Source organism: Apis florea, unplaced genomic scaffold (assembly GCF_048593485.1).
Source record: "Apis florea isolate Af1SG1 unplaced genomic scaffold, ASM4859348v1 contig_32_pilon, whole genome shotgun sequence".
NCBI classification, from domain to species: Eukaryota; Metazoa; Arthropoda; class Insecta; order Hymenoptera; family Apidae; genus Apis; species Apis florea.
Window position 1 is genome coordinate 271,628 of NW_028256733.1, and position 23,561 is coordinate 295,188.

Here is a 23,561-nt window from a genome sequence, read left to right on the forward strand (position 1 = left end):
TTTTAAGTACAACATAATATTTATAATTGATTATTTATATAATACAATTATAATAAATATATTATAATAATTCAAATAAATTCATTTTTACTTCATTGTGACGATAATGAATCAAAACGTCATATCCGGTGTAGATGCTACAATAAAATTGAGCAGAATCATGATTGGTCCACAATCAAGATTATCAAGATCCAAGGCAAAGCATGACATAACATCCTTTGGTTATGTCAAATGAGTTGTATTAGTATAATTACATGTTCTCTTTTCATTATAAGTTAAAATAAGATTTCTTCGAATAAATTATAAAAAATAGTATCCTCAAGTAAAAGAATTTAATAAGAATATGAATGTAATAGATTAATTAGATAATTATTTAATATAAAACTTAAGTAAGTATATAGCAATATCGTAATTTCAATATTGAATTGAATATATATTAATTTTATGGATAAAATTTTATAATCTTAAATAATGTAAAATAAAAATTTTATATAATCTTATATAATTTATTATAATAATTTTATTACAATTTATATTTATATTTGATATTTTTAATTGTTTACGAAATATAAAAATATATATCTATTATTATTCATTAATAATACAAAAAAATCTTTAATAAAAAATATCATATTGTAAATCATATATATAGTAAAAAACTTTAAGGCGCAATCATAAGAACATAATTCAAGATCGTATGAATTTCAAGAATTAAAAAAATTTATTGTAAAATATTTAATTTTAATAAAATTTTATCTATAAAAATAATATATATAACCAACACTACTTATAGATTTTTAGATTAAAATTTTATTTCAATTATTGTTTTTTAACTCTATAAATTTTAACAGAATACTATTATTCTTTCTGTTACGTGATCAAAAACAAAACATGCTATTGGTTATTTCACATTGCTGTAGGAAATGTTATACGGGATTGGTCAAGCAGGAAAGCACGTTTGTTGTTCAATAATTATCGATATTAAACTGAAATCACCGTTTTATTACATAATAATTCTATAAAACAGTAAACGATTATCTTTAAAAAACAATACAAACAATATTATTCAGTAGAAGGAAGAGATTAAGCTGTCTAAAATTGATTTTTGAAGAAGTAAGCTTTGAACATGGCGTTGAGATCGATCTGCCGGCTGTCAATTGATTCGACCTTCAGCCATTTGAGCCATTTGGGAGCCACCGCCCGGCCGAGACGATCGTCTTTCGCATTGCTCGTACGAAGTTTTGCCGTTATTGCAGAAAAAATGGGTTTGCCGCGAGTTTTCTTCGATATGACCGCGGATACTAAGCCTGTGGGTCGTATCGTAATGGAGGTAAGTGAAAATTATTTTCAATTAATGTAGTTTTTATTTTTAAAACATGTTATCGTTGGAATCCCGGCATGATTGGCCATCTTGGATTTTCTTGAAAGCCGGTTATGTGAGATGATTTTCGATTAGAATTTTCCGCAAAATTGTTATTATGCACATTTTATTATTTAAAATAATTATTTTAAGCGAATGAAATTAAATTTTTTTTCAATCGATGTTGTAAAACATGATATGCATAAGATGTAGTATATATAGTATTACTAATTTTTTTTGATTTCTACTGAATCGTAAAATTTTCCATTCACGATTGCCGCTGACACGTTTGATTACGTATTCTGTACAGGTGAAGCTTTAGCGCGTAATTATAGAAATATGTCTAAGCGAATTTTTTTGGTAATTTTATATGCTATATAAGCTTAAAATATTGTAATTATGATTTTTTACACGTATTAATTTAACATAGGAAAAAAAAAATAAAATATGAATAAGTTATGAACACGTCATAGCTAAAATGGAAGTGATAATAATGTAATTTCATTTGTATTTAGATATGAACATTAATTCTTACCTACTATATAATTTTTTTATATACATTGTATTGTTATATTAATAGTAAAATTTTCCACTTCAATAAGTAAACTAACTATATAGTTGTGTATATATATATATATATATCAACTATATATCAGTATAATATTTAAAACATTGATTTTTTAGATTATATTAATTTAATTTCTGTTATATATAATTATATATTTATTTATATAAAATAGTAATTTAATTCAATATATAATATAGAGATAATCATCAAATATTTTGTTTGATATGTTTTTTAAAGAAACAACATTGATTAAATTTTCAGTTAAGGAGTGATGTTGTCCCAAAAACTGCAGAAAATTTCCGAGCCCTTTGTACTGGAGAGAAGGGTTTTGGTTATAAAGGAAGCAGCTTCCATAGAGTGATCCCAAATTTTATGTGCCAAGGAGGTGATTTTACTAACCATAATGGCACTGGTGGCAAATCTATTTATGGTGTGAGATTTGATGATGAGAATTTCACATTGAAACATACCGAACCTGGTATTCTTTCCATGGCTAATGCTGGTCCAAACACTAATGGTAGTCAGTTCTTCATTACCAGTGCCAAAACAAGTTGGCTTGATGGCAAACATGTTGTATTTGGAAAAGTTGTTGAAGGAATGGATGTTGTTAGAAAAGTATGTAATTATATTCTTAATCTTTTGCCTTATTTCATTTTAATTATAGATATTTAAAAAATATTTTATCGTATGATAACTCATATAATAATTTGGTAATAGTTTATAAAATATAAATTAAATTTTTCTTATTTCTATTTTAAGAATTTTAAAAATATTTTAATCTATAATGAATGATTAAATAATTTAATATTACTTCTTCTTTTTTAATATAATTTAATATTGTTTTTTTTTTTGTTTTAGTTGGAGGCTATGGGATCTCAAAGTGGAAAAACTTCCAAAAAGATTGTAATAACTGACTGTGGAGAAATGTAGATTGTTCAATTAGATACTCTAATGACTGCATTTTTATTTAGCTGTTGCATACAACTGTTGCTATCTTTATTGTATGATTCATTCATTCTAATCATCGCCGCCATTTTTCTTTAATATTATGGATTGAGTTTCATATAAAAGAAAAAACTGTATAATTTTTAAATTAGAATTAACAAATCAGCTGCATTGTACAATCTTTCATCATAAATAATTGAAGTTGGAATACGTAATGAAATAGAATTTATTAACATGAATTTTTGGTTTGTTTTTTTTTTTTTATTATAAAAAATCGTTCAATTTCTCATTCATCATTACCTGCAATAAGCAACATATTTCTTCTTCTAATCAAAATAATGTAAAACAAATGAACAAAATTTAGATCCAACATTCTTCCATGGAATATTTCTCCTTTAATAATATTAAATTATATAGCACACTAAATGTATAGATGAATCGTGCATTTCATAAAATAATTCTTCTGTGTGTACTATTCATACTTTGATATCTAATCAGGATTAAATTCATAAGAAAGGTCCATAAGTTAGTGTTACATGATTGCTGTACAATGCATTTATCTGTGACGTTACGGAATATTTTAACTTTTCTATTGTGCTTTTATACTTAGACCCATCAAAATAATGCTCATGTTATCTAGGGCATTATTCGTTTTTATATGTATACACCATTCCTTTTCTAAGCACACAAGATTGATAATAGAGATTCGATTAGTGTAAACTGTAATATCAGATAATGCCTTTAGGTAATTCCATCTTATTTTGATGTAACACAAATGTTGAAAGATGTAGTTTCAACGGTCACAGTAATTGGGATTTCTATAAAATAAAATTGTTTTCAGAACTAATTGTTGTATATTTACTATCATGAATAAAGTATGAATTCCTTTCAATGTAACCATATTTTATTAAGTTTTTATTTTATTAAAAGGAAAGGTTCATTTCATAAATATATTTTATAATTTTAATCTTTATTTATTTTTAAATTTAAACTTATTAAAAAGTTATTACATTTATTACATATTAGAGATTTGATATTATAAATTTATGTAAATTGAAGTTATTTAAAAGAGAAAAAAATATAAATAAATTTCAACATGGATTTTTCCATGTTAAATTATAAATATTATATATTATAAAATTATATAAATATGTAAGCATAGATAGCTATAATCTGAAATGATAAATGACAAAATGTTTTTATTGTATTGCTTATTTTATTCGTTGGTATGCCATTTTTGAGCTTTTTCTATTCATAATTTGTATGTATTTTGTACTAATCTAATACATAATGTTAATTTCATTCAATTTTATATATATAATTTTATATATTAATATAAACTAAATGAAATGATATCAATATTAATCAAAATAAAAATATGGATTAAAGAGATGCATTACTTAATAAAAACAGAAAAATTGATACATATTATGTAACAAATAATCCTTAATTATTATTTCGAATTCTATTTTTAAATAAATACCGTTTATTAATTGACAATATAAAAAATATACGATTATATTTTTAAATAGTTATTGATAATTTTTTTTTAAAAAGAAAAAGAGAAAGTAGATTAAACTTTTGTAGATTTTATTAATTCTGTGAAAGGTGAAACCATAAATACAATATGAGTATTATATCAACGTTATTTCGTACAAGTAGCCACACATGTACGTAACAGTCATATTTAATGAAACATTTACATATTATTCAGCAAAATCCATTTTCATTTCTTTTTAACATTTGTATATTAATAAAATTGCCATAATTATTTGCTTATTGTTTGTTTCCTCGATTATATTTTTAAAGTATAACGATAGTATGTCCATGACGTAACATAAATATCACTCATATTCTGATGATCTACAGATCTACAGATCTACGATTTTACAATATAAATTAAGTCGTTATTAAAAGTATGTATATGTAAATTTTTATACACACAATTATACATATTTATATGTATGCGCATTTATATATTATATTACAATTATTTGTTGAGCCTTCGACCCGCAAAGGCAAATAAATACACGCATTACATTTTCTTTCAACAACATTCTTTTAAGATTTTATTTGATGAAAGAAGGATATCATTAAGCATTGAATTTAAGAATGAGAATTTTTTAATCATTCTTTAACCATTATATTTATTGATTTTTTTTATTGTGCTTCAGTATCCATATCTGTGGATATATAAGAAATATTACTGCCGTTTTTAATATATTATTTGAATTTTACTACTGGAAAAGACAATTAAATTTGTCAATGTCTAAAGACAGATCTACTGCTTTTAAAGTTGATTTAAAATTGTACAATTTTTAAGACTTTTATTGATAAAAATATATATCATTTCTCGATTAAAGAATTCGTATATTATTTTAACTTATTAAAAGGTGTGATTTTTAAAAAAATTTGAAATTTGAAAATTTGATTAAGGCTAATATATTTAATTATTTATGAACTAATTTATAAAAATTTTATTAAAAATTTTATTAAAAAAATCAAATTAAATAATTTATCTTTTTTTTTTTTGTAAATATAATTTTTTAGGGTTTGAAATCATATTCATAAATAAAAAATTGTATTATGATTGAATGATCTTTTTATACGGGATACACTATACACATATATGATCGAAATATTTTAATTTCGAAACGGTCATATCGTTCAATAACAATCTGCTTTATATTTAATTCTTCTCATAAAAAAAACAATACTTTTTTTTATTTATGGAATATCATATAACATTTATTATACGACATATTTTTTAATTATATTTCGAAATTTTAGCTTCGAATTTTTGCTTAATTATATTTTGAATATTATAATTTATTTAAATATAGAAGATGATTAAACTTTTGTCCACATTTACTTGTTGAAAGTTGCATCCATTGAAATATTTAGATCTACGATGTTTTATAGATTTTTATATCTAATTTTTGACCATGGATCCCGCAATGTCAATGAATTTGTTTCATTCATCTGTACCAACTGTAAAATTTCAATAAAATTAAAAACATTTTTAATAACAAAGATAATTAAGTATTAATAAATATATAAAATAATTATAATATAATTATGACGTTAATAAGAATCTATGAATGTAATATGGAACGAAAAAAAAGGAATAAAAATACAATAGAAAATATTCTGAAATTTTCATTAATAGATATTTGGAATATTATGAATATTAGAATATTAAAATTGATAAAAATGATAAGACAATATCTCTTAGAAGTATAGCAAAAAAGTATGGAAAAAAAAGAAAATATACGTAGTTTATTAGCTTGAATTAAATGAAATGGTCAATTATCTATTAGGTCGTGTTAATCTTTGAATAAATTCTTAAACGAAGAAGCGTTAATCAAACGAGCGAGACCCGTGTTTGTATTTCCATACTACTTGACGAATAGATCTTTTAAAGAAGAACAAATAGATGGTTCGCAGGATTCGGTTTGCTCTTGGTCTTTGGTACTCGAAAACCAACTCGTCACTTTACTTGATCTTGGTTTGTTCGGAGATACCGAGGGTTTGCTGCTCGATCCGGTTGCTTCCGCGTCATTTCCTCTTTGCGCCGTTAAAATTTTTTCAATTGCGCTACCCAAAACCTACAAACAAAATCGTTAGAATTTTTCTATCTTTGCTTTGAAAAAATTGCGAAAGCCATATATATATATGACAAAAATCTACAATTCCTTAACTAATATTATTATGATTCTACACAATAATTTACATTAATAATATTAAATCAAGACGTAAATTACAGAATTTCCTTTCATAACAATTAAACAATTTCATATTGAATAGAATATGACTTTTATTCGTAAAATTTATTTACGAAACTAAATTTGTTGCTATTATTAAAGATAAATCATTAAAATAACTCGTGATTTGCAAAATTTTACCAATATGCAAGAAAAGATCCACTTAATAAATTATCGCGCATGAAATAGAATGGACGAGAAATAGAGCAGACCTGAGCGTCCACCTTCGTTCCACTGGTGTCATCCCATACGACTTTGTGCCTGATATCGATACTAGGAGACGTTTTGCCTAACGTCTCCTTAACCGCCTTCACGACCTTCGATTTATCGAACTTGAAGTTCAAACTAGCCGTGATTAAATCTTCCGGCTTCTGTTTCTTCGACATCGGTTGATGTCTCTTGGTGAACCAATTCGACGGAGCCATGATGGTCGAAGCTGCAGCCTTCGAGGATCCGGCCAGCTTGCTTTTCGCCCCGTGAAGAATGGACACGTCGAAACTGTTGGAACGAAAACTTTTCAATCGACTTCGTTTCTGTTCACCCGTCTTCCCGGACCAACTCGACTTGCTCTCCTCGCGCGATCCTTCTTCGCCGCATCGGTTGATCTCGGTCGCGGAAGAGGCCAATGAGCTCAGGATCGATATCAGATCGGTATTGGAGCACACGATGCCCGCAGCGCCGGAAACAGAAGCACTCGTGGCTCTCGCCACTTCAGAGGCCCGTCTTCGGATAGAGGCGGTCGGTGACACGGAAGGTGCGGGCATTTCAGAGAATCGTCGTTTCGGATATTGGGTGTAGCGTTGAGTCGAGCTATTACCTTCCAGTGGCTGGATCTCGCACACTTGTTCCGTCGACGTCTTGTACATCTTTAACAGCACCTGCGGATGAGATTGGTTTCAGTTGAAACGTATCTTCTCTTTAATTCTATTCTCTTCCCGCGAATTGTTAACCTCCTTTGCGCTCCAAGCTTTTTCGAATTCCAACAATTCCAAACGATTTCCCGCGCCCGTTCGATCAATCTCTTAGCTAAGTTAAAAATGATTTCGCACATGAAACTTTTATATTTTTATATCTTATGTATCTTCACATACAGAGAAAGAAAATTTGTCGAGTATTAAAGTTTGGAGCGCAAATTAAGAGTTAAAAATTGATGGAGGTAATGAAATAATGGATCTCATCTAATAAAAAACCTAATTTTAGATTTCGACGATATTACGAATGTAATAGAATGTATAGAACGTCTCTTTCCGTGTACACTAATGCATTGTCTTCACATTGTTTGGCGTGAAGATGGATACATATAACCCGATCGATACAAAATTATCGACCGAGTATTAAATTCATCATTAGTCTTAACCTTCTTCGCTTTCATCTCCGCGATATCGTCCATAATATCTAATTGAAGATTATGCGAGCTCCCGGTATTGCTCGGTGGTCCACCCATTCTGGATTCCGAATCTCGACGGCTCGGCAATATTCTGGTCGCGCCTCCGAGTGGAAAAGCGGCGATTGATTCACGACGATTACGGCTGAACAGGGTCTGCGGCACTCTGGAGATGGTAACGACCGAATGCCTTCGCCCACCCGGCTGAGGAGCTGGCGCTTGAGAGAGGGTGGACAGGAAAGCGGCCTCCCTCGCGGATGGTCCTGATTCCCCGCCACGTTCGCTCAGTCGTCTCACCTGTTGCGATCGCGAGTCGTTTTATTAACTCGAAATTTTATTTCTCCATAATTAAATAATTTTTTACTGCAATGCTTATTAAAAAAAAAAAAAAAAAAAAAAATGATAGATTTTTCCTTTCAAATGTAATTCTTGAAATGTATATGTCTATATGGTGCAACAATTGAGGCTGAAACACACGCGTCGAAAATACATTATGGGACGTAATTTAAGTGGTGCAATCGTCGTACCTGTGACGCGGTTATCCCGGAAGTGCATTGCGGAGTCGGTAGAGAATGCTTCCTTGCCTCTCTCCAGGGGGACAATAGATAAGGATTCAAGGATGGCGAATCGGGATCCATGCATCGGGGAGGCGATTCGTTCCTCCGCCATTCCGCTTCCTCTTCTCCCAGCGTGCTTTCCTCCACGATGATCTGTGGCTCGCCACAGCTTCCCACAGTGTTCAAATTCGAGCCGTACGATTGTTTTCTCATCTTGCTTCGAAGAACAAACTCTCGCCTGTTAAAAATAAGTTGATGAAAGTTTTCGCCGTTATGATCTTTCGTTAACGACAATAATTGCGTCAATCCTATTTTTACATATTTTCGCCCGATGTTGTTTTTTAAATAAATGACACGAATGGCGGATCGTAATTTTTTCTCATTGATACGCGAGCTTTGTACGTAGAGGGAGAAAATATTGTTTTTTATTTTTAACGTTTCACTTTTTTCCCACGCTACTTTCGCTTTAGTTGTGCGTTGCGGGGTTTTTCGCCTGTTAAAAACAGATTGCGCAAACATGCACATGCATCACGTGCTCGGAATAAATGTTGCGAGTCGATATTCTCTTTCGGTTAAATCGCTCTCGTTATTTTTCTACGTCTGGAAAAACGTATCTCTCTGCACACGTATCATTGCCAGAGTATCGAGATTTTATTAAAAAGTTCGCGATACTTTATCTCTCGGAAAATTAGTAAATTTCATTTCTCAAATATCTTTCAAAAATTGAAGGATAATTTTCAAATTTCAACCCCATCGTGTTTTCATTTCCATCGCATTTCGACCGTTAATATATTCTATTACAGAAACATATATTCGTGAATGTTGGGAAAGTTTGACGACAGTTGCACGAGTTCCAAAGACGTCGAGTTCCGGGAAACAAGTTCGTCCTTTGCGTGGATATCGATCCGACGTTATGCACGTATGATTTATTTTTCTCGATAAAATCAGGCAACTATTTGCCGGTCTTCTCCTCACGGATCATCGAGCCGAATGATTTCTTTACCTGTATAAAGGGGCTGGAAATTTGAGGCAACCTATACTTAAAACTTCATTCGATTAAACTTAACAAGATTTGGATCGAGGACAACCTGGCTTTTGAATTTGATCAAATAATTTGAGATAACAAGGATTCGCCAGACGGTATCGAATAATGAAATTCTTTCTCGTTAATAATTAAATTGAAAAACGTATTTTTCTTGTTAATTGAAATTCTTTTTTGATGAAAAAGGATAATATTTAAACGATTTTTAATTTTAAAATTTGAAAGAAGAATTAATTTAAGTTTAAACAAAAACCTAAAACTATTAAATGAATCCTTCATCGAAAATTCTTATTCACTGTTAAAAAATTTGTAAAATATTAGATCTATTTAAAGAATCATTGGAGATCTTCTTTTTCTTCTTTTTGAAACTTTCGAAATTAATTACAATAAACGCGCGATCGCGTGAGATGGGATTTCCACGATGAGTCGAGGCAGGAAATTTTCGCAGGAAAGGAAAATTGAAATCAACGGAATTTTAGCGGTTTTTTGATTTGATCGCGTATATAAATCGAGTTAGAGATCTCGAGGTAAGGAAGAGCATTACCATCTTCTCAATTTAATCGATCGCTTTGTGCGAGGAAAGATGAAACACTTCTTTGCACTTTTTGCAATTCTCGTAGCTATCGTTTACGCATCTTGCGTAAATGTTCCTCAACTTGTTTACGATGGACTCATTTACGAATTGAGTGAATATTATTTCTTTCACGTTCATTTTAATCATCGAGAATGTGTAAAACATTTAAAATGTTCTTCTTCTAGCATAAAATTATTTATCGTTAAAAGAGGAGAAAAATGAATATAATATAAATTATATCGATGATCGAAAAAAATTAAATGCTCGAATTTTTAAGATTCCTATTTTTTTTTTTACTAGAATCTAGTAAATTAATGACATTATCTCGTCTTGTTACGTAAAAATTTTTTGCTCCATTGCCGAAATAACATGGATAATTGAATCTGAAATTAAAGATAAGTTAGATAAATGAAAGAATCCGAGATTTCAATTTTTCACTAGGGCTTTAAATCGAGGAAGAGAATATGGAACCAGGATTGATGGATTCGAACGAACCACAACCACCTTCGACATCGAAGGGTAACGTGCCACGTTTTATCGTGGCAATGAAAATGGCTGAGCATTAATCATTCGGCCTGCGCTATCGGATGTTTAGCTCAACGACGCAGAGGCGGTAGTTGCCGAAATGGCGTGTGCGTCTGTCGACAGTGAAACTGTTCGAAAATCGATTGTACCGATCTGTTCGTGTGAAATTTCCCACTTTTTATTACGGTATTTTATACAACGGGTAAAATCATTTTTTAAAATCATCATTTCTCGTGTCACAATCGGTCAAGATGAAAAGTTATTTCGCTTGATTAATGCGATATAATTAAATAATCCGCTTCTTACAAAACCACTCACTCACCGAGTATTGAACGTTCAGTGTGCTTAGACGCCCATAAGAGTGTCTTTTTATTCTTCAAATTGTTCCTCCTCCTTCGAGGATAAAATCTGAGGAAAAGAAGAAATGATAAATTTATTAGAAAAACAAGTAACACAAATGCGGATAATATGATTGAACAACTCATTCGTTTATTTCAAATCGTGGATATTCGGTTGATTTAATTTTTCAATACATTTTCCATAAATTAAATGCATTTTAAAGGATAAATTTTATAATCATAATATAATATAAAATGTTAAAATGATAAATTGGAAAATCTTGGAATATCGTAACGACGCTTAATATTATTACGTTATCGTGTGTGCCTGAAACATATTTCACACAGATGCACACCGATTTATAATTGCATTCCTCCAAAATGACTTGCCGCGAGTTTTCTTCTGCCAATGCCAAGTCTTTGACTCGTATCGTGATGGAGATAAATGAAAATTATTTTCAATTAATATAATTTTTATTTCTGAAACATGGATATCGTTGGAATCCAGGCATGATTGGCCATCCTAGATTTTCTTGAAACGATTAGACGATTTTCGATTAGAATTTTCCTCAAAATTGTTATTATACACATTTCATCATTTGAAATAATTATTTTAAGATTTTTTTTCGTTCGACGTTGTAAAGCGTGATACGCTTATAAGATGTAGCATATACAATATTATTGTAATTTTGTTTTATTTCTACTGAATCGTAAAATTTTCCATTCGCGATTTTCGTTGACACGTTTGATTACAATGTATTTTGTTCTATGATATTAATTATAGAATATGTATAAGCGAATTCTTTTGATAATTTTATATGAGGTTAAAATATAATAAACAGACGTATACACCAATTTATACATTGATTTATAATTGCTTCAAAATGGTGGAAACATATCGACGAAATATATTAAGATCGTTGAACTTGATTAATCACGTGTCACTTTAACAACTGTCAACGCTCAAGCGTTAACTCTCTTCTTCCTTTCCTCGATTCAATCGATATAAAAGAAATTTTTCCCGATTTTCAAAGTTCGATAAAGTTTTTGGAAAGTTCTTTCCTCTGTTTAGAGGATATATATATTTTATGGACACTTTGAAGTCTAAACCTTGTTTCCACGGTGCCATTAATCAAATCGAGCAGAGGTTGCATTTCATCGAATCAAGCAACGTTTCACGCGATACAACGTGTACAACAAACTCTGACGTGCGTTTGATGCCAAACGCACAATTCTCGCCAATGTTGGCATCGTTCAGATCGTGTTTGCTTCTAAATTCTAATTTCTATGGTTTAATGCCATACGGATATGAAAGAGCTGGATGGAATTTTTTAAACAATAATAAACAAAGTTTATTAAATATTTCGATTACACACTTTTCTCATTCAATTTTCATCATCGTGAGTTTAACAAGAATGGGAGTTGTGGGATAAATTTGTTTAAAAGAATAAATATTAATCGTAAGATAATGATATTGATACATTCGTTTCGTTGATCTTTGATTAAAATAAATATCAAGGGGAAACGATATAAATAAATAAATGGTAAATAAACGAGAATTAATATGACGGCCTGCATTATCTATTCACTTTACGTGGCAGCGAAGTTAAATTGAAATTCACGTATTTACAGAAAGTAATATCCTCCTCTAAGTGACTGTTAAAACGATCAACAGGAATGGGGTGTCCGTCACTCAGAATTTTCAATTTGCGGGGAAGGAAGTTGAAGAAAAGTCGAACTCTTCGAGTTATCTTTCCTTTTTATACTTTTTTTAAAAATCCTGTAAAATTTTTACAGCAGAGAAAAATAAATATCACTGTATCTCGTTGAAAATTTATCATTATTCATCGAAAAATTTCTATTTGATCAATTTTGCGAAAGATCGTGGAAAGATAAGTGATAAATTTTCTGAAAAGCAACGAGCGGAATCGAGTAAGTAGTATCAGTCGATAACTGATCAGCCGCAAGTGTTCTCATAGAACGACCATTATATCTCTTACAACTTCTCGAACGGCGACGAGGTGAAGGATTATTATTTTTATTTATTTTTTTTTTTAACAGCCGAATAATAAATTGATCCTTTAACCTCGCTTTTTCTCCCTCCCTCCCTCCCTCCCTCGTCAACTTTTGTCAATTTATTCGAGCCGAAGCTCGCAATTTATTCCCAACTGTCCCCAACTACGTGCATAATCATAAGTCACGAATTCGAGCATTCGTGGTTAAAGTTATTTTCAATCCAATTCCCCCTCCCTCCCCAAAACTTTCCAAAAGATTTTCCAAAAGTTTCGTAATAATATTTTTTGTAATATTAAATTACTGGACTCTTTTGTTTAATCTATTCAAATGTTTAAAACAATTTTTAATACTTGAAAATTTAATCCAATAATAAAAATTACACATATTCACATCAAATTGAAATATATACAGAGAGTGGAGGAGGAAAAAAAAAAAAAAAAAAAAAAAGAAAATAATTTTTCCACAGAGGATCGATCTCGATTATTGCAAAATTCAGGTAAAGGGGGAGGAGGGGAAGGAGAGGGGGGAAGGGGGCCTCTGTTCCAATCGACCGACTACACTCGAATGCGATTCCTTGAAAGATAAGATCGAGTGATATCCAATAAAGCAAAGACCTGGTGAGTGCAGCTTTAGATAGTCTATCGATCGTGGCTCGCGACCACGGTTCACCCTTACAAGGTAGTACAAAGTTAAAGTGAGCTCTGTGTCACTTTTTTTTTATATCTTATTTTATTCAACTTTTCTTTTCTTCTTTCTTCGTCCAACTCGATGATCCACGAACGCATGCCATTGGAAACGTGTCGTCACGTCAGTTTTACAACGGAGAAAGAAAAATCTTGCTACGTAATAAAATTGATCTTTATTTTCCTTTTATTTATCGAGAACCGAAAGCAGATAGATTTTCTCGCATAATTGTGCAATTAACTTCTCTACTTTTATGAAATTGTACAGACGAGTTAATTCTTCTAGTTTGCAAATTTTATAGGGGAGGATATTAAATTCCTACGATATCTATGATATAAAGAGCGATATATTGGAATTTTTGGACTTCGAGTCCTTCATCTTTATTACGTTATATTACTATATTAACCTTGTACTCTTATCAAATCCTATTATATTGTACGCATGTATGTAATTTTAAAAATTTCCACAATATTAATATACCATACACGCAAGTTTCACTTAAGAATAACTTTGCTCTTGAGAGATTAACTTATGACACTTATGAATCACTTTGAACATAATAAAATACTTGCTAATCTTAGACTTTACGGCTCCATCGTGCTCAACCTGTGCTCATGTGTGTGTACTCTTTTTACATAACACCACGGTGCGTTTTGACGTCATCCGTTGTTGCTTGCAATATCTGAAACAATCCTTCGTGACGTCGTAAGGGAGAATATATTCATATGCTATGCTATTTTCCCTCCCCGTATTGCCAACTTTTCTAGACGAGAAAAAAAACTATGCGATTCCTCCCCTAGATTCCTGCCTCGTGATAAGTATTCGTAAATATATTAAACGTCAAACTTGGCAACACGGCTAGAAAGAAAATGGCCGCGAAATTTTTTTCGAAATGAAAGCACTTTCAACCGAGAAGAGGTTGTCGCCTCGACTCGATGATTCAAACTTTCCTCCTTTTCGATTCTTTGCACAAAGTATTATCCGAGTTAAAGGTATTAAAGTTGATTGTAATTCGTTTCCAGACTGGAAATGGATGGAAGGAATGGTCGTATTTTCGATTCGAGGTGGCAACGCTGTCCGCCGTTAATTATTCCAGTAAATTTCTTCCAGATTAATATCGAGAAGTTTGAAGTTTGAACTCTTGCTCTATTGTTTGAGTTTCGTTGATTTTCGAAAGTTGTTGTTGTGTCGAATATATATATTTCGATGCATGTAAATTCGAAATGAGATTATTTAGTAATTAAATTGTCACGATTTTGTAATTTGATATAATAATTTTAAAACGTAATATTTTAATTGATACTTCATTTTTAATTAAACGACGCAAATTGTCTCGTTTATAATTATATTGTTGAAAATTTTTGTAGTATCTGTACATGTAAAATGGATGTAATATTGTACTATAATAGGTTTAATTAAATAATACTCTTCATTTTGATATCTTAATTAAGGGGACAAGTTACATTACAAAAGAAATTAAATTACTCTTACAATTTGATGTACAAGTTTCTTACGGTTTAATAAACAGTTGCAAGTTCTTTGTACTTTGTAAACTCATTAAATATTATTTAATTATAATTTTTCTTTTCTAAACGATTGATAATTATTGAAAGATTAACGATTATTTAATATTTAATTTTAATTCACTTTCATTAAATCGAGAGGATCGTTTAACTATCGGAGTATCATATAACGATTATCAATATTAAAGAGTATCGCTTGTTTACTTCTTTTGACACATCGCCACATTGTGCAGTCTAAATTTTCATTACAATTTTAATACTCGAGAAATAAAGTTAAAAAATCTAATTAATAATGACAATATTGATAATTAAGAACGATGATTAATCAATTTACACGAAAGACTTAAAATTAAAAATTCATTTAACCATACGGCCTCGAACTAAGTTCTAAATTCAAAACACGTGCCACGATAATATGTATTTAATATTTCAATTATCGATCCACTGATATTTCGCTTTTTATTAACTTTTCAGCCATGAAGGGAATTCACTTCAATTTATTATTTGTTATCGTTACGTATATTGTCAATATTTTCTCTCGTTAGAAAAATAATCAGGGATGAAATATCGATATCATTGTTGTTAACGTTTTAAACAACAATGATGTTTTATAGATTTCTCTTTTTTTTAACGACGATTTTCCTTAATATTTACGTTCTCATTGGAATAAATTAATTTAACGAGATATAAAATTATCTCAATATTATGTATTTATATTCTTACTCGTGAATTATGTCCACAAAGATAAGAATTTTTAAAGTAAGAAAAATTGAAGAAGTTAAATTTGTTTTAGGTTATGTTACATCATGTTGTATTATCATCGAATAATATTAATAATAATTTGAATCGATAATAACTAATAATATGATTTCATCCATCCTATTAAATTAGTGAATTAAGATAGAATTCGAGAATACGAAGCAATTAGGAAGAGTGTTAATCGTTCAAAGAATTGTCGAAAGGGAGCATTATCTGCTGGAAATTTCATTAGAAGGTAAACACTGGCTGGGTGGGAATCCCAACTGTAAATTTGCACGGTTACTTCTTACAGGATGACTTCTCATTAATCTTGCACAGAGTGTTAACAAGCACTCTGACGAGGGAGGATATTCATTCCTTCTAAAATTCTACTAGAATTTCGTCTCTCTCTGCAACAAGAATAAGAACGTATATTATCGATGATTTGGACAATTCGAATCGATAAAAACGAATAAAGTTTAAATAATTTAATCTAACCGGGTTTGGATATTATATAAAATCCAAGAGGAAAACACGAGGATCTCGATCTCGATTAATCAAATAAAATCTGAAATAATGGGATAAATGTTTTAGAAGATGGTACAAAAGATGAAAATCATAAATTTCAACGGATAAACTTTCGTCCCCGTCCGTATAAGTGGAATGTTATTACCTTTTACTTTCACCTGTGGCTGCTCATAAATGTCTTGAGGCGCAAAAGATAGCGGAAAAAAAAAAAAAAAAAAAAGAAATAACGACATGGCACCTATAAAACTTTTATTATTAAAAAAAACTGCCACATTCGAAGTTTGTATTCGGGAACTTTGAAGTAGTCCTCCCTTCCATTGGTTTTAACACGTTTCTTTTCTTTTTCTTTCTTTTTTCTTTTTTTGCTTTAAAGCTGCTTTTTCTTTTTTTTTTTTTTTTACAATTTTTCCATCTTTTTCGTTATTGCAAATTTAACTTGACAAACTTGAAATTAAACGGATAAGGATACTTTTAAATCGAGTTAATACGAAGTTATCGAAAGTTGAGGAATTTTATTATTTATACTTCCTGCGCATACCTCTTTTCCGACAAATTTCGAAAAATAATTCGAATACGATTCAATCCGCTCTTTTTCTTTCATCACATTCTCAATTTTCTCTTTTCTTACGCGAGATTGAAGAAAATGTTCAAGATAATTCAACTTTTTTCCCGCGAATCTTCAAGATCGAATAATATTTATTAAACCCACAAGAATGAACGAGAATGCAATATAAGATTCCCATAAGTTCGCAATTTATCTTACAAGTGAGATTCGTTAAAATTTTTTAGCTTCGATAATACAGCGAACCAATCCTTGAATAAGACAACAGGAACAACTATAACTATATATATATATATATATATATATATATATATAAACTCGACGAACGTACTAGATAAAATAGAGGGCAACTTCCTTTCACCACGTCATTTCCTTCCAAAAACGAAACTCCGTTCAAACTCATGCTTATGAATGCTCGTGAATATTCATGAAATTCATGCAAACTATATTTCTAATCTAAAAACAAGGGTTAAAGAAACAGAAGCCGAGCAGTCGCTCGCATCGATTCTCTCGATCGATAACAATACATTTCTCTCATCGGTCAAAAATTTTCGCACGTCGTTCCACAATGAAACGCGAGAGGGCACTGTCGATTGCCGTTCGAATACCACCGTTTTGATCCTTGCACCCTCCCCTCCCCATCCATTATTGTCCAATTATCGGAGGAATTCGGAGAAAGGCTTTCTCCTATTGGCTCCGCTCGGTTCCAATTCGCGAAGTTAATTGGATTTTCATTTCTTGAAACGTATCTTCATTCGCACGAGTATTCCAACGTGATGGGACACGCGGTGGCTCGATATTACTTCGTTTAACGGGACCAGGACAAAAACGATCCTATCAATCCACCGACCTTCGATTTCTTTTCCTTTTCCTCCCTTCCCCTCTTTTCACTTTTTCACGGGTCCAAGCTCGACAGGAGCTGTCGGATAGGAATTTCGAGCGGTTGGATGCACATGCTCGAGAGGAGGAGGAATAGAAAATTTTTGTCTAAGTAAATACTTTTCGAATAATTCGAGGGAATGATAATAGGATTTAAAATTCTTCCGGAGGAAACTTCTGGAAGAAGAATTCGTTTGTTATAAATTGCGACTCGATCGATGGATGGAACGAAATCCGTCGCCACGCGAGTTTCTTTGTGAAGGAAAATAAAGGAATTTTAAGTGTTTCGAGGTAAAAAAAAAAAAAAAAAGAAAAAAAGAAAAAAGAAGAATTTAACGCATCTCGCGTCTCTTATTGATCCGAACATTTCGAAGCTTTTACGAGCGTTTATGTACGCGAGTGGCACGAAGCGAAGAAGAGAGAGCTTTGATACGCTCCCACCTGGAAAATGACGGTTATAATTTAAAACCGTCGTTGAAAGCTGTCTGAGAAATCGTTGGACGGAGAACGGGTGCAAGGTGTTAACGATAAAATTCGATTCTCCGTGTACGGGAAAAACTGGTCCGATTCGCAGGAAACTTTGAGAGATTCGATTGCGGTCGGATGGAGATAAAGAAGAGGCTGGCGAAGAATAGAATTGGCGAGAGAGACGTAGGATGGGTTCGACAAGCTGCTGGAATGGGATGCTAATGGAAATCGATTTGTAAAAACCAGCCTTTATGGTGAATCCTTTTTATGTTCTGTATTAAAGGATTTTCTGAAGAGACGTTTTGTGTAGACGATCTTATTGGTTCTTATTCTTATGAACCACCCTTTGAAATATCGATTTCCAAAAAAGTTGGTGTAGAAAAATCCCTAAAAGTTGAAGTTTACGTTGCAGCAGCGTGACGATAAAAGCATAGACATGTTATTAACCGTTTCGCTACTACGGGCGACTATAGTCGATCTGCACAAGATGCCATCGTACGATATGACGAGCGATTGAAATTATCGGGTATCGAGTATCTTTCTCTAGAAACGTAGCATCAATATTTCGTTTTTATCGTCAATTTTTTTTTTTTTTAATAAACACCGTCAAAGCAACTCGAATTTCGAGGCGTAAACGCGGCTGTTGACGATCTTTCTCGAACATCGTGTATATTTTTGGTGCGACGGTTTGTTCAACGAGAGTGGCGCGGAGAAAAAGTCGAAAAGGTTAAGTAATTTTTATAATTACTTCATGAATAACAATGAAACGAAAAAAAAAGCATAAGTTTCAAATTATTACGTTAGTTAATAGAAAAATCATTCTTGTGAAAAGATTAATATATATATATATATATATATATGTTATTTTGTTAAAAAGCATAAATTTCAAATTATTACGAGTATATATAATAGAAAAATCATTCTTGTGAAAAGATTAATATACATATATTATTTTGTTAGATTTATATATCATGCTATGAACTTTCTTTCGAAAAGTTTCTTTCAGTTAAGCAAGAGAGTTGGTGTGTACGAGTAAGAAGATGCTTCGTCTAGGTTCTGCTCTAACATAGTTCCACTCGCAAAGAACTGTTTACCGAATTTCGATGTCTTGAACACTGGGAGAGAGGCGAAGGCAAAAGTTTACAAACTTCTCTTCCAGTGTATAATTAAATAGTACTTAGAGCCGCAGTTTACGAGGCCATTCGCTATCCTGTTGACGACAGTTTACGTATAAAGGTGTGTTGTGAACAACCAGCACATAACCTTTTCGACGCAACGCCCTATCCCAAAGGATTTGCATATTGTTCACTTCATGCCAGAGACACGAATTCCTCGAAGAGAAGATAAAAAAGATCACTATATCTCTCTTATACCGTATATTTAATTAATATTTTAATAATTTAATTATACATTTATTTATTAACTAATTTATTTAATTATTTGATATCTAATTGCCAAGAATTATTTAGGAACTAGCAGAATTCTAATATCAATTTTCCAATTTTACAAAAGATTGTTTTTTAAAAAAACAAATCAATTAAAAAAGAAAAAAATTTATGCAATACAGAGTTGTTGGTGATTAATGTTCCAAGAGCTGTCTGTACAACGAGATTCTCAATTTTTGTTAAATCATAGTGTGCAGCTATTGTTGGAGAAAGATCGTTCCTGTAAATCTGTATCATAACCAGAGCCAAGCTATGATTAATGAACCACAGAAATTCCTAACCTTCATTTTCTTGACTCCACTCTCTCATCAACATTTGATCCAACGTAAAAGGATCGACGCGATTTCGCGTAATTTTCATTTTACACGCCGTGTTATTATTATCTCTTTCCGTCGAATTTTTCGTCGAAAGTAAGAGGATTAAAAGGATTCCTAAACGACGAGCATTACACGCTTATCTTCTTGTAGCTCATTTAAACTCATGGCCTTTTATAGCATTAGTCTTAGTGTAGAGACAATTCCTAGAGAAAAAAAAGTGGATGGATCAAAGCGATTCGTACGCTTTTTGTGGAATATTCGAATGAAATGTTATTATGTAAAAAGTTGTAAAAAATTACAAGAGTATTAGATTAGGAGGAAGACTTTTTATAATGGAAATGGCCAATTTCACAAATCAATCGAAAGATAAGCGAGTAAACGTGTCTTTGAATTTTACTTCGAGCTTGAAAGCTTTTTAATTATTATTCGATGGACAATAGTTTGATTGATATTATTTCCAATAAGTCAAAATTCTTATATTAAGAATTTATTCATTTTATCTGCAACAATGTAAGAATAAAATTTAATAGATAATAGAACAAGTAAGAACAATATAAATAATAATATAAAAAGAATTATCCGAACAACAATTTAATTAATAATTCAAAAAAGAAAGAGAAGAAAATAAAGAAATATAAAGAATCAAGAGCAAGAGAGGTCGTTGTTTAATTTTTAATAATCAGTTCTTAAACTGCTTGATTACCCCCAGAGAGTATTGCTTATTATTTTTTAAAAAGCAATCAACAGTGAAAAAATTCGATGTCCCGTGAAAATTTTCTCGCCAATTGTGCTCCCATTGTCTTTAAAAATAATTTAAGGGCTATTGATTGCCATTGGTGATCGCGAGCGGGTAAAAAGTTTTTTTACGGAACCACAGTCGACTGGTTCAAACTTGGGGAAAAAAGTCAAGCGTAGTTCGAAAACAATTCGGTTTCCCGAACAAAGCTGAAAAAGAAATCGTTTTTTGTTCACGAATTCGGAATTCTTCCTTTCAAATCTTCGGTATCTATCAGCAAATCTGTTACGTACTTTTATTTATTTAATATTTTTTACCTTTTTTTAACCTTTCTTTTAGACGTTATTTTTTTTTTTTTTTGATAATTCACTTAAATTCATCGACGAAAGAAAGAGAATTAAAAGTACATCGAATTTAACCTTCGAACTTTTCCATATTCATTGAGAGACTCGTTCAAGTACATTTTACTATTACCGATTCATAAACTTCACTTCTATTTTTCGTCATAGTCTATTCGAATTCCTTTCTAGGAATGAAATAGAAACAGTTGTCATTTATTCGACGTTTTCTCTTTCTTTTAAAATGGCGTAATTTATTTTTCGATATAAAATCCACTTTGAAACGTCAATAAGCATCTTACTCGTTACTTTCAATTCTTTTCGTTCTCGAACGAATGTCTTGCTAGAACAGTTATTCAAAACTGATACCTCATTATTTTCAACATCCCTTGTCGATTTCCTATTCCTTTATTCTTTGCGGATTATTTACAGAAAAACCTGGTTACACGTTAACTATAATGAAAACGACGATTCGTTTGATGATGATGATTATTATTTTTTTTTATTTCCATGAACTTACTTCAAATCTTTAATAATCTCTCTATTATTATTAATTATATATGGTGGGAACAACTTGACTTGAATCGTAAAATAATGTAATATCAGATTTATAAAAATTGTTAAGCTTAAAATTAAAAATATTATCGAATTCGATTCTATTATCGAAGTTAATAAAGTTATTTGCGTGAAAGATAGTTATAATTTTTGATACTAATTTTTGATACCACGATAAGCGCTACTGAACAAGTTTCAAGTTTCGCTTTAGAAATAATTTTTTTCAATGCAACGATCAAAGTAAATAGAAATATTCATATAATTCTTCCCACTAAATGCTTCTAAAGCAGAATTAAGAGGATCTTGAGGAAAAGTGTGCCACTTATCTTTCATGCTTTTAAAGCTTATTTTAAAGCTCTTTTATTCCTGGTGAATTACAAGAAACTGTAATGGGATAAGATTAAAAAAAAAAAGCTGATATATGTACCTTAATATAAATTTAACGAAAAATAGATGAAAGATGTAGGGAGACACGTATAAAATATTTTAATAATGTTTAATTCAGTTTTTATCGTTTTCAATTTGATTTAATAGAACAAGTTTACCAAAAAAAAAACACACGATGCAATGATTTTTATTGCTTCTTCCTTTGCTTTCATCTACGTGAGTGGTTTTTTTTTTTTATCAAAACAAAATTTAATTTCGTTCGAAATCCATTTTATTTCTCGTTTACCATTGTTTAAAAAGTATTTCACAATAATTAAAGCGTGCACTCCTATAAATTTTAATCTTTCATGCTTTTGTCCATTCCTCTCAAGTTCCTAAAAACGTTTAAATTAGTTGATAGTTTAAAAGGATTAATGACGAAATAAATAATAATTAAACTTTTCACGATATGTATTAAATATTCTGAAATAAAGCTTCAAAGAAAAACAAATTTTTCCGCAATACAAAAATATTTCCTCATATAAATTCACTTTTTTCGGATTATTTCACCAATTCGGTTCACTATTTGTATCGAATATATTTTTTTTTGTTGGCAGATCACCCATATCGAAGGAAAAAGATCAATTTCAACGTTGTGGATACAATAATATCCAGGAAACTGTCAGAGATAAAAAAAATAGTGTAAATGGAAAAAGATTTTTTTATGTATCACACAAAAGAACAACTGTTTATTTAACTGATAACATTTAAATTCCGCTAGAAGGAAACATTAGAATTCTCTATAAATCATTCGAAAATGCACAAGTTTTACATATTCCTGAAATATTTAAAATTACATTTAACAAATAAATATTTCAGCATTTTATTAATAAGATTCACTAAAGATTAATTCAACTCACGACATATCGAGAACTTGGTTATCTTGTAACTGCGATATCTAATTACGAACAATTCTATACCATTTAATCATCACATCTGTTAATCTTCATTCCGTTGGTTAATCTCGACCACTATATAATCATTTTCGCACATTTCGTGAAATTCTCAGGTAATTCTCAACGAGACACTCGAAATTAGTCAATTTACGATATTCGAAATCCTGATTAAAAGAAACCAGAGTTTATTTTATTGCGCAATTTGACATTTCTAACTTTATCACCTTCCAAGTGTTATAATTCATCGGACTTGAACAGCCGCAGAAACAGATACATATCCAGCGACACGATCATTAAGCAAGCTGGTAAATTAGAAAGCATGTAGCGCCACCATTTTGGAGGTTAGTTCTTGTTTTGTCATCTGTGGAACCCGTAGCGCTGTTCTCGAACTTG

At 30.8% G+C, this 23,561-nt stretch overlaps 3 protein-coding genes and 3 long non-coding RNA genes across 10 annotated transcripts in view; 2 read left to right on the forward strand and 4 right to left on the reverse strand.

Annotated features, from left to right (window-relative positions):
- Positions 1-162: 162 nt before the first annotated feature.
- Positions 163-3,720, forward strand: LOC100866948 (peptidyl-prolyl cis-trans isomerase). 3 transcript variants are annotated; one of them, XM_086911377.1, is made up of 4 exons: positions 163-389; positions 1,112-1,330; positions 2,190-2,543; positions 2,787-3,720. In XM_086911377.1, exons 2-4 carry the CDS (start codon positions 1,127-1,129, stop codon positions 2,856-2,858), a joined length of 630 nt encoding a protein of 209 aa, XP_086767503.1. In that variant the 5' UTR covers positions 163-389; positions 1,112-1,126; the 3' UTR covers positions 2,859-3,720. The 3 variants fall into 3 exon arrangements, with proteins under 3 accessions (XP_086767503.1, XP_003697886.1, XP_086767502.1); XM_003697838.3 differs by having other exon boundaries at positions 172-389; positions 921-1,330; XM_086911376.1 differs by having other exon boundaries at positions 174-389; positions 852-1,330.
- Positions 3,721-5,518: 1,798 nt separating this feature from the next.
- Positions 5,519-23,561, reverse strand: part of LOC100866826 (uncharacterized) — a 37,575-nt gene continuing 19,532 nt past the window's right edge. Inside the window, exons 2-7 of one of the 3 annotated variants that reach the window (XM_086911375.1) lie at positions 11,042-11,127; positions 8,549-8,816; positions 7,995-8,318; positions 6,850-7,515; positions 6,373-6,481; positions 5,519-5,864 (exon numbers count right to left, since the gene is read on the reverse strand). In XM_086911375.1, coding sequence (XP_086767501.1) covers positions 5,848-5,864; positions 6,373-6,481; positions 6,850-7,515; positions 7,995-8,318; positions 8,549-8,791 — 1,359 coding nt within the window. In that variant the 5' untranslated portion in view covers positions 8,792-8,816; positions 11,042-11,127 and the 3' untranslated portion in view covers positions 5,519-5,847. The other 2 variants (XM_003697837.4, XM_086911374.1) reach the window with 2 other exon arrangements.
- Positions 10,204-10,845, forward strand: Def2 (defensin 2). The gene is given in 3 exon segments (XM_003697839.4): positions 10,204-10,306; positions 10,636-10,699; positions 10,701-10,845. Coding segments are annotated over 3 exon segments (312 nt in total).
- Positions 16,064-17,625, reverse strand: LOC147657090 (uncharacterized). The gene is made up of 3 exons (XR_015293068.1): positions 17,440-17,625; positions 16,517-16,586; positions 16,064-16,428 (listed from the first exon to the last, which is right to left on the reverse strand). It is a non-coding gene; the product is annotated as an uncharacterized LOC147657090 (long non-coding RNA).
- Positions 19,852-20,717, reverse strand: LOC147657091 (uncharacterized). The gene is made up of 2 exons (XR_015293130.1): positions 20,517-20,717; positions 19,852-20,420 (listed from the first exon to the last, which is right to left on the reverse strand). It is a non-coding gene; the product is annotated as an uncharacterized LOC147657091 (long non-coding RNA).
- LOC147657092 (uncharacterized) lies at positions 22,487-23,560 on the reverse strand. The gene is made up of 4 exons (XR_015293131.1): positions 23,393-23,560; positions 23,133-23,332; positions 22,764-23,050; positions 22,487-22,607 (listed from the first exon to the last, which is right to left on the reverse strand). It is a non-coding gene; the product is annotated as an uncharacterized LOC147657092 (long non-coding RNA).